This window comes from Cyanistes caeruleus, chromosome Z (genome assembly GCF_971803275.1).
Source record: "Cyanistes caeruleus chromosome Z, bCyaCae1.hap1.1, whole genome shotgun sequence".
Lineage (NCBI taxonomy): Eukaryota > Metazoa > Chordata > Aves > Passeriformes > Paridae > Cyanistes > Cyanistes caeruleus.
This window is the reverse complement of record NC_141732.1, coordinates 9,815,912-9,833,511: the sequence shown is the minus strand read 5'-3', so window position 1 is coordinate 9,833,511 and position 17,600 is coordinate 9,815,912. Positions and strand designations below refer to the sequence as shown.

The window sequence follows — 17,600 nt, the reverse complement described above, 5'->3', positions numbered from 1 at the left end:
TGCACTAAGTGCTCGGGGGATTCACTTCAGAATTATCCTACAGCTCCAATTCAAAACATCAGAGTTAATGTAGCTTTTCTGGAATATTCATGTATGCCATTTGTAAGCATATTAGCTACTTAAGATAAACAAAACCAGAATAAGTTTAGTTTAAAAATATTTTACCCATGATGTTACTAATGGTATCAAATTAATCCTCTTGCTTAACATCTCTTCCTTTAAAAAATTCCTATATTTTATTACATTACAATGGGAATATTAATATTTATTACATTGTATTTTAATAAGCTGTGAAACACAGAAATTATATATACATACAGTATGTTTATAATATATTATTAGCGTGTAGAGAAGCCACAGTAGTTTTTTTATCAGGTGTTACTGCATGTCTCCTAATCTAGAAACATAAACAGACATTTTTTTTGGAGCGAGTTGACTTTCTGAGCTTCTCACCCATTACTGAGACAAAATTCCTTTTCTATGCTGATTGGCCTTTAACTTTTGATAGAAACTTTTAATGGGCAGAGGTAAGATGGAGCTGTTTCTCAGGTTTCATACTGAAACACATCCTGAACACATTTCAGGATTCTTCTTCAACTTCTGTTTCATTTTGCATAGGATCTGATTCATTAATATGGGGTTTATTTCTGTGACCACAGAGGGCAGTTGTGATGGGTTAACTTTGCCTGGCTGCCAGACATCCACAGCAGCTGCTTTCTCACTCACATCCTCAGCAGGTCAGGGAAGTAAAATAAGACAGAAAAGCTTGGAGGTCAGGATAAAGACAAGGAAATCGCCTACCAATTACCATCATAGCAAAGCAGACTGAACGTGGGTAACATGAATTTAATGTATTGCAAATTAAAATTGAGTGAGGATGGTGAGAAACAAAGGACAAAAAATGAAATCCCGTCTTCTGAGTCACTCCTTCATTCTGGAATCCTTCACCTCCTCTGCCAAGGGATGAGTGGGGAATGGAGGTTCTGCTCTGTCCGTAACAGCTCCTCTCCTTCAGCCTCACACTCCTGCACTGCTCCACTCTGGCTCCTCTCCATGAACTGCAGGAAAATCTCTGCTCAGGCACTTGCAGCATTTCCTCCCCTCACTTTTTCATAGGATTATTTCTGACTTTTTTTCCCTCTTCCCTCTCTTCTGGTTCCCCACAACTCCTGTGAACTGTTTTTTACCTTTTTGTAAATAAGCCTCTGAGAGGCATGACCCTCTTGGCTGAGGGGCTCTGTCAGTTTAAATGACTTCCAAATATTTTCAAACCTGTAAAAATGTGTGTGTTCATTTCTTTTTCTAATTTAGAGACCTGGCTGCAAGGAACTGCTTGGTAGGTGAAAGCAACATTTTAAAAATAAGTGATTTTGGGATGTCCCGGCAAGAGGACGATGGCGTGTACTCATCATCAGGCCTAAAGCAGATTCCGATCAAGTGGACTGCTCCAGAAGCTCTGAACTATGGTAAAAACACAACTGAATTTTCTTTTTTTTAAAAAAAATAAAAAATTCAAAGGACAGTAAAGAGCAGCAGAGCCACAATATTAAAATGTATATACATACAATTCTTTTCCATCTGTTCAAATTAATGATGTTTAAAATAATTTTAATATTTCAGTCTGATTTTTGTAAAAACACATTTTGGCCACCAATAAACTATAGGGCAGCAACATCAGAATTGCTATTATGCAGCAATAGCAGAGTGCTTTGGTTCTGTTGCTGACTCATTCTTGTAGACAGCCTTGTCAGTCATCTAAATTATGATCATTAGCAAAATGAATGGCAAGTTCTGCATATTAATGGCCCCTCATTGAAAACAGTAGAAAATGTTAATGTATTAGACCACTGTGTTAGATAACTCATTGCATTAGTGAAAATTATAGTCATTGTTTTGTTTATGGGGTTTTTTTTTTAACTGCAGTTTATCTTAACCTGCATTTTTGTATATCACTAGGTTGTTGCATTGGGGATACAAATTAATTGTTTATCACTGAGGGAAGTGGTCCACACTACATGGGTAATAGTTCCAGAATAGAATCAGAAGCTGCTGCTCTTAGGTTCTTTTGCTTATATGAAACTAAAAAAACAAACTCTTCTAGGTAAAGTGGGCTGTGAAGAAACAGCACATTTAATAAATGATGGCATGTTTTGAATGTACTTCTCTAAACCAGTTGAGTACACAGAATAAAATATTTTTAAATTCTTCATTTGAAGTATGTATAAATATCTCTGCCATCTCTTAAAGCCTTTTTTTGGAAATCATGCCTTGGAAATCATAAGTTTGTGAATTATGATTGATAGCAGAATGCTTCCTCTCATTAGCACTTTTGCAGCTTGTAATGACATTACACAGTAAGGAGATCTTCCCTTTAAAAGGCTGACAATAAATTAAGTTGCAGTAATTGATCCTGTATTAGCAATTATTCTAAGAGGTGGTAGTATTGCCAGCATTCACTGATGAATGCATTGCTCTTTTGGGTGTTTGATCCACTATGTAAAGGTGTTTTGGGTTTTTATTTCTGTTATTTTGGAAATGCATACAATGTTTTTGATGTATTATGAAAACCTATCCTTATAACCATATGAGGTCCAGCTGGCTAAACTTATCAGGAAACATGCTCTTGTGACAACACCTTCACTTGTACTGCCAAGTCTTGTTTTTTTCTGCACAATACAAGAGAAGAGGGGATTCTGGATTAGTATCTACTTATTTTGTGTTTCCTAAAGCACATACATACTCCAACAGCTATAAGTAATTTTCTGTAATGTTTGGAAATAAGCTCTCTCAAACATCTTTTAATATGTTCGGTAGTCAGTATTCCACTTTCAAAATGTCATGGAAGATTTCTGTGTGTTTTTGAAGGATATTTTTTTCCTTCTTTCCTTGAAAGATATGAGCAAAACTTACTGGATTATATTTTGTTGTTTTCCGTTCTAATAATAAGGTTGTAAGAATTGCATTGATTTGTGTAGGTAAGATTGGAGGTACTTAAGATATTAAAATTAAATAAAACTAAATCTGCAGTATTTCAAAACTAGTTAGTAACCACTGGCTAGGTCAGTCCTGAATATCAGGATTCAAAAGTTGGGGGAAAATGAGGAATAGGGTCATTTGGCCACTACAGGAATGCTAATGTACTTAAGAAGCTACAAAAAAAGTTCATTTTTAGTCTTTGCTGAAGTCATTGTGTATGACAAATTAAGAACAGTCACTAAAGTATGTTAAATTAGGAAAAGACACAAGTTGTGAAAGCTAGAAACCAGATCAGGGCAAATGGAGGTGTTAGGGCATTGTGCCGAAAGTCAGAAGCAGAATTCAGATGCCACTGGAGTTTTTGAGAAATGGAACCTTTGGTCCTGTGTGCGTGCTGTTTAGATCCATTCTACACCATTAATGGGAGGACAAACCCATCACCCCAAACATTCCCCCTTTCCTCCTGTTTCCCCCAACTTTATACACTGAGCCTGATGCCACATGGGCTGGAATATCCCTTTGGTCAGTTTAGGGTCAGCTGTTCTGGCTGTGTCCCCTCCCAGGCACCCCCAGCCCTTTCCCCAGCATGACAGTGTGAAAAGCAGGAAAGGCCTTGGCTCTGTGCAATCCGTGTTCAGCAATAACAAAAACATCTCTGAATCATCAGCCCTGTGTTCAGCACGAAACCAAAGCACAGCCCTCTACCTGCTGCTCTGAATAGAATTAATTCTACCCCACCAAAAGCAGCACATGTTTAGGATAATTATGGGGTGTTTTTACTTCCCCATCTTTCAAAATTTAAATACATTTAATATGTATGTTTGCTCCCTACAATATTTTGAGTTATTTGTGATGTTAATAGTAACGTGGGGAGGACTTAGGTTTTTTGTCTAAACAGATCTTGTTTTTTTCCCCTCAGATAATGTAATAGCAGAAAATATAATTAGCTGTTCATAATAATGAACTTGAACTTTCTTTAAAAAGAACCAGCTAATCACCTATCTTGTATCTGCCGAATGTTTTCAGTGAAAAGTGTTAAATTACTCAGTGTCCTACTGTGGGATACAGACAAGAAAACTAATTTTCCTCCAAAGAGCATAGTGAATATCCGTAATTGCCAACTATGACACAAGCTAACACAGCACAGCTGGAAGTGATATTTAGTCTAAGAGTAAACTGAATTTTCTGACGTCAGGACAGTTGTCACTGTCATCAACTGTCACTATAATTTACATGTATTTTCTTCCTTTCTCCTAGTCAGAAGTGGATTAGTTTGGTTTGTTTGATGATTAGAGATAAACAAACAATACATTCACAAGTGATGTTTTTAAAGAGCAAAGACACATAAATACAAAGTAATAGTATGGAACAAAGAACAGTCATGAAAAATGTTGAAAGTAATGTTGAAAATGGGTTTTTAAGGTAATGTTTTCACTGATTCTGCTACAAAAGGCTAGGAGTCTTTTTCTGATGTGACTCCATCAGGGACAATAGAAATATCTGCTCCAAAATATCTCCTTTTTGCTGTAAATTCCTGTATCATTCTACAAAGAGGCTTAGAATTCAATTATCTATCTGTTTTGCTATCTCTGAAGCATGTTGGAGGCAATGGAACCAGCAGGTCTGATTTGGGGTTTTTTTTCCCTAAACTGATTCAGTGCATCAGCTTTGCAGGATCCAGCCATACTTTGATTTTCAGAGATCAGTCTCTCAAAACATGAGAACCAGGCCTTCTTCTTGCTCATAAACAGTCCTGTTTATTCTCAGAATAAACACTGCCATGCTAAAATGGAGAGCTGGGAAAGGTAATTTTTAAAGAATATTTGGAACTGAAAGTAGTTGTAAATGAGGGAGAAAACCCTGACATTTTACTGTCCTTCTATATTAAAAGAAAAATGTTTTTGTACATTAAGAAGAAATTCTTGCATAACAGATTGGTGTATAATAGTAGAATTTAAGGTGAGCTTATGTAATTCCAGAGTATTGGCTTTAATATAACTTGTTAATTCTTTGAAATACTGAAGACTGTGAAATCTGTAGAATGTTTTATTAGTAGCTATGACTTTGTTTTGCCTGAAGCTTGCCAATATAACACTTTTACCTTTACAGGAAATATGGGCCATAATTATCTGAAATACCGACTTTTCTGTATGTTAAGTAAAAGGTTTGTTTTCCTTTTCTTAGGGAGATACACATCTGAGAGTGATGTATGGAGCTTTGGAATCCTTTTGTGGGAGACCTTCAGTTTAGGTGTGTGTCCATACCCTGGAATGACCAACCAACAAGCACGAGAGCAAGTTGAGAAAGGTAATTATTTATAGGGATGGTAATAAATACTGGAAAAATTGTAAGGACACAGTATAAAACAGCCAAGAAATAACATACAAGTTTTTTAGCAACTTCAGCAAAAACAGTATGAGATTTTCTAATCTGCTTAATCTAGTTCTCTGGGAAGAGTGGAGTGATGTATATATAGGCCTTTTGGAAAAGAAAGGAATGCACTGACCAGTAACTTAAAGGTTGGAAGACTTACAGCATGCTGACTTTCATTGTTGCAGAACTAACAGGTGAGATAGAAAAGAGGGATTTGCTGCTGTGCAAAGCAGAAGCTTGAACAGAATGAATTATTTAAGATTATGCTAATGGGAGGTATAAATATTCTGAACTGCCAGAAAAAATGGGTATCATTCCATCTTCTTTATGAAATCATTTCACAGAAAGATTTAGCAATTATGGTGGAGAATGGTAAGCTAGCTGAGCATTGCAAGCTGCATTTCTCTTTTACAAAATAATAAAAAGGCTTTTACTTAAAATAGCAAATAACTGTAAGCAGGATTTCAGGACTTTGATTTATTTTCATCGTCTTTAGTCGCATTTCAGAACTGTTTCCTTCCATACATAGTACTACTGTATAATCTATAAATAGGTTCTGTGCTAGTAAAACTTCCAAATTATTTAAAACAAAACAAACTACAAACCAACAAAGGAAACTGTTGATATACACACATTGTCAGCGTTTGTTGTAGTTTTATAATCTCTGTAGGTGATATTAAAGTTTCTCCTTAAAGACTGTATCAAATCCTAGACCCCAAGCCCTTCTTGTTTGAACTTACATGCATTTATGCAGTACCTAGAGCAGATGCATGCAGTGTAAAATAAGTAAAAATATTTCTCAGATTTACCTGTTTTAAGAGGTCACTGTCATTGCACGGTTCTGTAGAAAGATACAGAGACCTTTGCAGTGAGTCTGGAGTCCCAGAGCTGCATTTAGCTGTCGAATCCAAAGCACATAGTGCACTGCCTGTTATTTGCTCAGAGCTACCTGTGGTGAACAATTTGTGGAATCAAAGTCAAAGAATAGCTGGCATGTGCAGGGACCTCTGAATGTCATCTGGTCCAACCACCCAGCTCAAGCAGGATCACATCCAGCTTTTGCATATATTCATGAATGAAGATGCCACCATCTCTGTGGGCAACCTGTGCCCAGTCACCCTCATAGAGAAAAAAGTGTTTCCTGATGCTCAGGAGGAACTTCCCATGTTTCAGTGTGTGTGCCCATCATCTCTGGTGCTATCACTGGGCATTGAAAGAGCCTGGGACCGTCCTCTTGGCACCCTCCCTGCAGGTCTTTTTATACATTGCTGAGATCCCCTGAGCTTTCTTCTCTCTAGGATGAGAGTGAGCTACTCCCATCACTCATGGAATGAGCTATTCTAGCTCATTCAGCATTTCCTCATTGGAGAGAGAGATGCTTCAGTGCTTCTGGTGATCCTTCATGAGACTCTCTCCATTGTGCCCATGCCTGTCTCGTACCGAGGAGCCCAGAACTGGACCCACACTCCAGATGTGGCCTCAGCCAGGACTGAGCAGAGAGCACAGATGATCTCCCTCAACCTACTGCAACACTGCTTCTAAGTTCAGCGCAGTGTGCCATTAGCATTCTTTGGTGGAAGAGCTGATGCTGGTGCATGTTCAACCCTTGGTGTCCACCAGGAGGCCCAGGGGCTTTCCTGATGAACTGCTTCCCAGCTGGGCATTCCCAGCCCATGCTGGTGCCTGGGACTGTTCCCTGCTGCGGGACTTGGTTCTTCCCATGCTGAACTGCTTGAGGTTCCTGTCAGCCCCTTTCCCCGGCCTGTCCGGGTCCCTCTGGACGGCAGCACCGCCTCTGGTGTATCAGCCCCCTCACAGCTCGGTGCCACCAGCAAGGGTCACCATCGCTCAGGTGCTGCCTCATCTGCCCCTCATCCATAGCCTTAATGAAAGTGTGACACAGAACTGGACCCACTACCGACCCTGGACCTCAGACTTTGTACAACTCATCACTCATCACCTCCCTTCTGGGCTCACTGTTCAACCTCAGTTTTCAATCCACCTCCCTGTGGTCATCTAGCCCATAAATTCAAAGGCATCTTTGTGAGGATTTTATAGTGAAATTCCCACACATACCAGGCCACTCATCTCTTTGAAGAAGTTTCTCACATTGGTCAAGCATGACTAGCTCTTAGTGAATCCATGCTGACTTTCTGCATGCTTAGTCCTGATGACTTTCTTGTACTTCACATGCCTAGAAATCATTTCCACCATTACGTGCTCCATCATCTTCTGGGATCAAGGTGATGCTGACCAGCCTGCAGTTCCCTGAGTGCTCTAACTTCAAGATAGGAGTGATACATAGACTCCTGTCTCCAGGTATTCCTCCAAGTAGTCAAAGTGACGTATGAAAGATTATTGGGAACGGTGTGGCAGTGACATCAGGCTTTTCTCTCAGCAGGTGCATCAGAGCCTCTGGACTTAACTAGGTCCAGTGTACCTAAGTATTCTCTGACAGGTCCTCTTCCACAAAAGGTACATCCTCTTTGTTCCAGCGTTTCCCACTGATCCCTGTAGCTTGGGATTCCTGAAGGCCGGTCTTGCTAGTGAGATGAAGAAAGTGTTCAGTACCTCAGCCTTGTCCCTGTCGTGTGTTGCTGAGTTGCTCAGTGCCTCATTCAGCAGTGGGCACACATTTTTTTCGAGCCTTCCTTTTGTCCCCTGCATAGTTACAGAAGACCTGCTTGTTGTTTTTGACACCCCTGGCAGATTCAATCCCTTCTGGGCTTTGTCTTTGTTTCTGCTCTGCTTCATCCCTGGAGGCTCAGAGAATGGGAGGTTCAGAGAATGGGAGGCTCATCCCATTACCTGATTTTGTGTTTGGTTTTGTCCAGGAGCTCCTTATTCATACACACAATTTTCCTGGCATTTTCCTCAACTTCCTACTCATTGGGAAATTGTCTTCACTGCTGTGACTACGCCTCTGTGGTCCAGGGTGTTGATGATAATGCCTGAATAGCCACTTTACCTGGGACTTTGGAATGATTAGCTGCTAAATTACTTAACTGATTATCGATTCTTCTGCTCACTGCTAAGTCAGAGAACTCCTTTGGCTGATGGCAGCAGAGAGGTGTGGAAGCCACTGCCTATCTAAGCAAACTAGAAGAGAAAGAGTTGAGATAAGATGGAAAGATATAAAAGTTAAGAAAAAGAGGGAAGAAAAATTAATTCCTAAAGTGTAAATGGGGAGGGACATCTTTAAGGAGCCAAAAAAGGGAAGAAATGCAAAAAAAAAAAGTTGATTAAAAGTTGATTAATCTTCAAAAAGAGCAGAGAAATTTACTCCCATCTTAATTTTTATTATCAATTTCCTCACTGTGGGAAAGTAAGGAAATACAGCTAAAAACCAGAGGGTAGCTGCTTACAGGAAAGAAATCTGTGTGAGTTGCTGCTATTAGGTATGAGCATCAAACTGACAGTTTTAGCATGCCAAACTTAAATACCACTGGTACCCAAGCTTTAATTAGTTTTATAATTATCTCTCATGTATAGGTTATGTACTGAAGATGTTCCTCATATTACCTTGAAGGTCTTTTTAAATGAAATGGTCTTTCTTGAACTTTGCTCTTATCTTTTAGATTTGTCAGTATGCATCAGTTTTCAGTACTTAAAGTTTTCCCCACTTTTTCTATGTACCAGGCTACCGAATGTCTGCACCACAAAAATGTCCAGAAGAAATATATAAAATAATGCAGAGATGCTGGGACTACAAGCCAGAAAACCGGCCAAAATTCAGTGAGATTCAGAAAGAGCTGTCTTCAATCAAAAAGAAAGTGACATAGTGATGAAGAAGTGCCAACAAAATGTCTGTGACTTTATTTTCCAGTGAAGTAATTGTTTCCCTCAAACACTATGCATTTATACAGCATTATTTGCAACATTCTTCTAAAATTACTCTGAAATTAACTGGTATACCATCTTGAATGGTGTCTACACCTGCATTAAAGATATATACTGCGAAATGCTATATATCCAGTCACAATAGTACTGTAATTTAGGTTACATGTACATAGGAAAGCACATACTATAAATTTAAGAGACTGTGGCTTCTAGCTGTTTTACAGCAAATAACTGCTAGTGACATTTTTCAGAGGTATTCTACTTTAAGCTGTACTCTTACTCTGCTACCTCTGTCCTGTATGTCAGCATATTAACATGGGGATTGTCATACATGTTGGCCTTAAAACTGAGGACAGTTTTGACAAGTATTTCAACTAGAAGCTTTTTTTTTTTTTTTTTTCATTCTTTCTGCATCTGATACATTTAGGTGATACTTTGTTTTAAGCATGAAATTCAGTTAGATTCTGGATGCAGACATGCATACTGAATGGAAAAATCCAGAATCTTTTTTGGTAGTTGAATTACTTGTGCATTTATTACCATACGGTAGAAATACTTCTGACTTTTGATAAGATCTACATAAACCATGTCTTTTTTTTCCTTCAATGCCATCAGAATTCAGTAATATGTTTCTTTTATGGTGACTTATGTTCTTTTTAGAAAAAAAAAGACCAATTTAAAGTCTCAACGGCACATGCTAAGAAATACTGCAAACTATCTGCCTTTCAAAAAATATGTGAAAGTAGTAGGCCAAGAAAAAGAGGTTTATTAAAGATAGAAGCAGACAACAAATATCACAGATCTTAGAGGAGCTAAAGAATATGTTGCTAGATTTACTTTTGACTGCGATTTTTTTCCCTTAAATTGGTAAAAATTCTCAGAATGCAGCTGGAGCATGCAAAATTTTATTCTGAACAAAACAACATTTCATGCGTAGTGTCCAAAGGAAAATACTACTTCTGTATGGCATGAGGAAGTTGTTCAAACAACCAAAAGGAAAGAAGTATGTTTAAAGCCTCTGACAGGGAACAGCAGAGTAGAAATACTAACCTTCTATTTTTTCTTATATTATTGCAATCAAATATCAAAAGACTGGGGATAAACAAGGTTTAAATGCACCAAGAAAATAAACCTTGTGTTTGTATATATATATACATATAAATATATATTAAAAAAAAAAAGCCAGAAAGAATAAAAACTTACTAGATAGGGGAGGGAGGAAGTGCACCATTTGTTACTTTGACTCTGGGTCCTCTTTGCAGCTGGAATTGTTTTCTAGGGCTCTGCATAGAAACAGGAACAAGTTACCGTATCCCTGTCTGAGTTCCAGCATTAAGGTGCTTAAAACATTTCTAGGAATTTACTAAAATGTTCAGATCAAGGGATACCAGTTGCTGCTAATGCAAGTAAGAAACAGGGATTGTAAGTAACACAGCATCTGGAATGTTAATTAGCCTTATGTTATAGTGTTACAGTGGGTTTGAGATGTAGTGAAGTCAGTGGCTACATTACATTATTTCTGTTAGTGTGGCTTTTCTATTGTCAGCATCATCTTTTGCTCTCTAAAGTATATTTACAGTAGTGCTGAGTGGTGGTTTAGGGCTATGTGTGACCAAAATATGTGTAGTCTAGAAGAATTTGTCTGTTACATAGGACTTAGCATCCAGCTACATCAGTGAACGGTTGTGTGGGAGCACATTGCCTGCATTTGAGGTGGTACTGTCAGTATCCAGGTGTAAGAAATGGTAAGTGCTTCTTGCATTTTGTTAAGTGATTTTTTTTCTTGGAGATAGGGATGCATATATATACACATACCCATGAAAGTGTAGTGCTTGGAAGATTTGGTGGCATAAATTAAAACTTCATTGTAAGTGTACTGGATATATTTACTTAGTTCTGTACTTCAAGTAGCCCAGAGGTATTTTTCAAGAGCAATAGGAAACGTTCTTGTTAGTTTGTATGCTTCTAAGTAGTACACAGAGTCCGTGCCTTAATTTGCTAGTATGCTAATGCAAGTGCAAGTGTACTAAGATTTAAGAAATGTTTCACAATCATTTGGGAAAATTTGAGATTCATCCAACTGCATTTCCTAACATATGCATCCCTGAAGTCTGCAAGTAAGGATAACACTGTCAGCATTCATAGCTTTTCCGGAGAGTTAATCTTCTTTTGTTAGAGAGATGGACTCTTCCTTTGCTCTCTTGACAGCAAGAAATACTGCTTTATTCAGATAAAATAAAATACTCCTTTATTTGTCATAAATTAACCAGTCACCACCCTGACTTTCACAGAAGGATAAAAACAGTACTAAATTTTTTCTTCTGAAATAGTTAACCTCCATACATATATATCACACTTCTGTTTAAATTTAAAGTCTTTTTAAAACAGGGGATTTCTACAGCATTAGGAAAATCTGTTACTATTACTGAAGTAGTCACGAGCTCAGTTCAAAAGTAGTAATACTTTGGGAGTATACCAGAATGACTTTATAAGTATAGAATAAATTTCAGTACAGGTACATGTCTTTTCAATTATTTAAACTTTTTGTGTCATTAATTTAACAGTTTGTGGCAGAATTTGTTCATCATGTCTGATTTGTAATTGTTGAAACTAGTGAATTGGAATCCATACCTATAGATACAGTAGGCTTCTCAAAGGAGCATTCACAACCAAGCCTGCCATGCAATGAAATTTAAAAAAAAGACATTGCACTAAAGAAGCTATGCTGCAATATCTGCTCTCCATGGCCTTTTGATGATGTAGTCTTGTCAGATGAGTCTTACCAGGTAGGCCAGATCCTGGCCATTTGGCTCATGTACTGTGTTTATCATAGAGAACTTACAAAGAAGTTAAGCTTAGGTCTCTTTTGCAAGCATGGGTTTCAGGTTACATTTTTACTCTGGCACTGTCACAACCAGAGAGACCCTAAGGGAATCCTGAATTATTTTACATTGTTAAATGTAGGAAACTCTGAATACTGTTATGCTCAGCTTGTAATGTGAGAGGGAATTCAGCAGGTTATCTCTTATTTTCATGTTTTTCCTAGGAACTGCATTCATTATTTTAAGAAAATTGCTTTGACGGCAAAAAGTGCATCCTTAGTTTGTTTTTAGTAGGAAATAAGCACATATTAGCTTCCAAGTCTAGCCACCAGTGAAATCATAAGGTTTTCTAAGCTTCTTTATTTTATGAAAAGTAAAATGATGAGAAGTATCTTGTCTGGAAATAAACCTTGCTTCAGCAAAGGATGATGTTGTAGAGTTGGCATCCCGTGAAGGCATTATCTTTGAAATGTGCATTTTCATTCATTTCTGTGAAAACCAGTGAACTAGATTTTCATTTACCAATTACAATTACATTGCATTTCTTCTTAACAAAAACATGCCTTTTTGCAGAGTTGCCTAAAACTTTTTTGGAAATTGTTATTGGGAAGTGCATCACCAAAAGGCCACCAGTGAGAACTGCAGCTGGTAAAGCTTATTCTTACTGACAGGAAAGAGGAAACTGGTTAAGGAAATACTAGGTTGATCATACTTAAGTATTTTTTCATTCATGTCTTTGACCACCTGTTACGCTTACTTAAATACTATGAGCACATCATTAAAACTGACTATGAAGTTACCCATTTGTTATCTCTTTATAACTATTTTGTTACCCTTTTTTGCACTCATTCTAAAAGTAATAAAAAATACCAGAAAAAAGGAAAATATCCCACATTTTTCTGAGGTTACAGTGTAACCAAGTCTCAGAGGCACTTACAAATGTCTCCTGTCCAATTTTCCCAGATGTGCTGCTGCACAAATATTAACAACAGTGATTAAATGCTATCCCTGTTTCCAGTATTCTTGCTGTCATATCCTCTAAATGTCAGTGCTACTCACAGACTTGAGGGAGTGCAATATTTGAAGACCTAAACTAGTGTGTGAATAGTGTTATCAAACATGGTATTCAGCAGTTCTGAAAATAATTGATTGTCACAAAAAATAACTCCTTATAAAGATTAAATAAAGAGAAAGAAGCTGAGAGAGTCCACTTTCTGTAACAGCTTTCCTGTTTGTAGGTACTAGGAATATTTGTTTGTGCCAGTGCCCGTGGATTTGTAACATCTTTATGGCCAAGCATAAAATAATTCACTATTAAAGGAAGAGTTTACCAATTAATTTCTTTTCCCCTGAAGCACAAAAGGACTTTGGATATTGTTGGAAGCTTTCTTCCTAGGCAAGTCAGGGAAGAATACCCCTGATACCAATGAAGTTACGTATTTTTTTCTTCTTAGAATGGTTTTTTGCAGTCCTTCACTTCCAGTAATACAGGACCTCAATTAGTAATTAGAAAGTACATGGCAAGTACAGGGCAAGTCCAGTATTCCCGAAATATTCCCGAACAACTGTGAGTTTTCAAGAGATCTGGTTCATTTTAAATATCAGCTCTTATTAAAAATGTTTTCTTCCAGTTTCCTTCTGCAGATTTACTGAAAAACAAAGCAAGCCAACAAAAAAGCAGTCCTTAATCATCAGTAACAACTTCCTAGGAAAGTGAATCAACCTCAGGAGCCTATTAAGTTTTTCTAAGAGTAAATACTCCCTGGGGTAGCTTCCCATTATAAACAAATCAAATTTAAAGGTGGAAGGCTCCAAGTTGAAATGGAAGAATCCTTCCACTTGTCACATTAGGAACAGTCAAGTATTACTACCATTTTTTTCCTCAAAGTGGTACTGAATTGTGATTTGCAGCTCCTACATGCATTGCAGAATTGCCTGCTAGTGTGTTATTAATACCCAACTTTATTTTGCTGAGATCTGCAGTTCCAAAGAAGGGAAGATTCTCTCACTGAAAATTTGAGCAAGATCTGCCTGGTAGCTCCAACATTTTTACTTATTTTCACATTCAGTTATCAGAGTCATGTTCATTATAATAAGTACCAGATAGATAGAGTCCTGACTTTAAACTTTCACAGTTTCTAGAATCAAACTTGATTTTGTTTTTCTGTAAAATAAGCAAAAGAAATTCCTGTATTTCAGCCTTACTACTACTCTATAAAACAGAAAGGTTCAGAGATGTATTTACTGTTCTCTCCCTGGGAATGCTACCTCCAACCATCAACCCTAAGTTACCATTATGTCCTCTTCTTTTTGATAGAAAATTTCAGCTGGAATATATTTCCAGGTATAGAACTTGAGTGTTAACTCAGAGTGTTTCATTTTCAGGCACTTGTATATTATTGGCTGTTGCAGAGCACAATTTTCTCAGGCATCATCTAGGCAGGACTTAAATTAGAATTTTCAGGTGATTTATTTGGGAGTGGGGGGTATGAGGTAAAGACTAATTAGGTTAGTAGCTACAGACATCGTTGTTTTGAGACTGTAGCTGTGGAAAAATTATTCATTTAGAGATCTCAGATCCATATGCCTTCAAACAAAAAACTGTTAGGCATACTTGCAGAAATGGATAAATAAAACCCTAAAATTGATAAATCAAACCCTAGAATCTAGTTGATCAAGGTCATAAATTGAAAATGTAGAAGAGCCATGAATTCGTTTCTTTCTTCCTCTGCCTCCCAGAGTGGAATGCCTTGAAAATACAACTTGAGTTAAATTGATTCATCGTTTGTAGATAAATAGGGCCTATGAACCAGTATGGTAACCTAGGGTTCACATAAAGCAGAAAACACTTGGAAAAAGTCCTGAATTACTACTATTTGGAACTGTCATCGAGTTTTAGAAACACCAATGTTTATAGGTAAGCACGTAAGTTTTGTGAATACAGTAAGTGAGCCAGCCACTGAAACTCTTCATCAGTACAAGGCAATTGGGCTTTTTAAAAGAAAAATCACATCAGTGATTCCCTCTGCATTACAGACATTGAAAGTATAAGCAGAACTTTTCATTACTAAAAAAAAAGATGCACAGTACTCTTTTCAGTCAGCTCATCTTTTCTCAACGTATGAAGAATTCCGTCATTGTTACATGCAAGTAATAATGCAAAATTCTTGGATTACTGATACGTAAACAATTAACTTTTAGCTGTTGCCTCAATTCTCAAATAATCTTTCTGCTCTTTAAAGAGGGCTGGAGTAATATTACACTTCCAGCTGAGCTCTCCTGTAATAATCTGTACTGTTGCATCTCCCAAAGATTTCCTAATTCTGAAGGATCCATGTACCACAGATGGCACCCTTTCACTTACCAAAAGTTATTCTGGTGACAGAAATGTCCAAATACACTCCTGCTTTTGTTTAATTCAGAAGTTCTGTGGTAATGTTATACTTTGATGCCTAGGGCAGTGTGTTTATATGAAAATGGAAGTCACTGTGAATCAAGGTGAAGCACATTGCTCAAATCACATTTTTAATGAAATTGCAGACCCTAGCTGTATCATTAATTGTCCACATCATAAAGTACATCAGAGGAACAGCATTCCTGACTGTCTGGTTTACAGTACAGAACATCCTGATCTACATAGGGAGAATTATAAAGCTAAATATGCTCCTTGACATTTTGCTGTCAGGCCAAATTTGAACAGTATCTTCAAAATCAACAGCAATAACTTAACTCCACCTAAGCCTTGTTGTGAACTTCCTTCTTCTTAACAGACATTTTCAAAATTAGTGTTTATTTTCATAATTTCACTTTCAGAAACTTGAATTCACTATGTCATGCAACATTTACTTATAGTGATAATTATATACCCCCCTCACTATGAAGTGCTGAGACCTGCAATTCCAGAAGATAAGCATTATTGTTATGTACAGGGAGCTGATCTTGCACTGGGTTTCAATTGAAATGTCTGTTTACATATCTCTATCCAGTGTTAATTGTACCATTACCTGTAAATCACAAGTTAATTTTGTTTCCAGCAAGCTTCCCACTTAATTTTCACTACAATTTTGAAAACATGTAATAGGAAAAAAACCCCATGATATAGGTTCATCACAAAAGACAGAAGAGGCAGGCAGACTACTACAGAGAAATATTGTGTAGTGAAAGCCAGCATTAAACACCTGCCTTGTACCTTCTGTTAAAGGACTTCCAGGGATGAAACTTGGGCTGGAGTTGTAGGACTGCTGATTTTAAAGTTGCATGTGTTGCTTTTACCTTGTGTAACTGTTGGCAGCTGGAGAAGGAGCAGGGCTGTTGGGGAAGGAGGCACCACTAGCCTGCCATCACAAGGCAGACTTCTGTCACCAGCAGCCTTGAGTAGGCACAGATGCCATTTGCATCTTCTATGTATTTGTTTTTAGGTATCTATTCAATTCTCAGTTTCGTGCCAAAATATGCACCAGCAAGTCAAATATAGGTAAAGTACCTTTTATGCTCTTTGTTGTTTAAAAATAATATATTTGTGAAACAGATCGATAATACATAACACTGGAAATGGGTGCTTCTTCCCTAAAGTAGATGTAAAATAAAATAAATTTTAAAAAAAGAAACAACATTTTTGAGTTTATCTGGCTTTTAATCAAGTCTGAAATTGATAACTATGTTATACAGTTGCCAGTTGTCTGTCCTTTATAATTTTAAATAGATCTGCATTTTAACTTTATTTATTTGCCAATTTTTTATATACTTTAAAGTTACACTTTAGAACTCAAGCTAACTTTTTATTTTCCTAGGCTGTTACATAGCAGATTTTCCGTATTCTTGTGAACTGCAGACCTTTTTTGAATAGTCCTTAGTCTTCTCCTTTGGACCAGTTACCACTAGTGAGTCTGCAGTCCCCTTTTTACTGTACTCTTCCAATAAATGTAAAATATTTGTATCAAGCTGTCTCATTTTATTTGATATTTGCAAGTTGTGTTTCTGCATTAGTTTCCGTAATCAAGTGGAAGACCAGCTCTAGTAACATTGCTTTTGGGAACAGACACACTTCAAAATACTCTGTGCCACACAGCGGGGGAGAGCCAATTTTAGTTGATTTTTTTGTTTGTTTGTTTGTTTTTTTGTTTTTTTGTTTTAAATTTCTGGAGATTATCTCTGTTTCATCCTCGCTTACCGTTTTGCATTACTTTTGTTTACTTTTTGCATATCAGAAAATATTGAGGCAAGGAGTAACCTAGAGGACAGAAGGGAAAGGAGATGCTGAAACAGGCTGAGAACTTCATTATGAGAATATTATTATGCCTTAAAAAGTATCAGCTAATGTTTTGAGACACTGTGGGTAACATAAAGTATGAATACTCCTATATGAAGAACTTCCACAACCTAATGCTTCCTGCAGATGCACCCCATTTGAAGACCCAAAAGCAGGATTTTGGGTACCTGCACTTCACACGGTGTTGTTAAGTACTCTGCACACTGGCACAGCATTGTGATTTGCAAGACTTGGTGCCCGACTGAAGAAGAAGTTTATAGCACAAAAGGTAATTTAGCTTTGATTGCTAGGTGGGACAAAGATACCTGGGGTTTGTGTCG

General features: G+C 37.4%; 1 protein-coding gene across 7 annotated transcripts in view; it reads left to right on the top strand.

Moving 5' to 3' along the window:
• Positions 1 to 16,951, top strand: part of FER (FER tyrosine kinase) — a 157,754-nt gene extending 140,803 nt beyond the window's left edge. For 6 of the 7 annotated variants that reach the window (XM_086868392.1, XM_086868395.1, XM_086868391.1 and 3 more), the window contains 3 exons: positions 1,312 to 1,466; positions 5,161 to 5,283; positions 8,989 to 9,316. In XM_086868392.1, coding sequence (XP_086724518.1) covers positions 1,312 to 1,466; positions 5,161 to 5,283; positions 8,989 to 9,131 — 421 coding nt within the window. In that variant the 3' untranslated portion in view covers positions 9,132 to 9,316. Of the gene's footprint in view, positions 1 to 1,311; positions 1,467 to 5,160; positions 5,284 to 8,988; positions 9,317 to 16,429; positions 16,486 to 16,801 lie in introns of those variants that run through there. The other variant, XR_015280685.1, reaches the window with a different exon arrangement.
• The last annotated feature ends 649 nt before the right edge of the window (positions 16,952 to 17,600 follow it).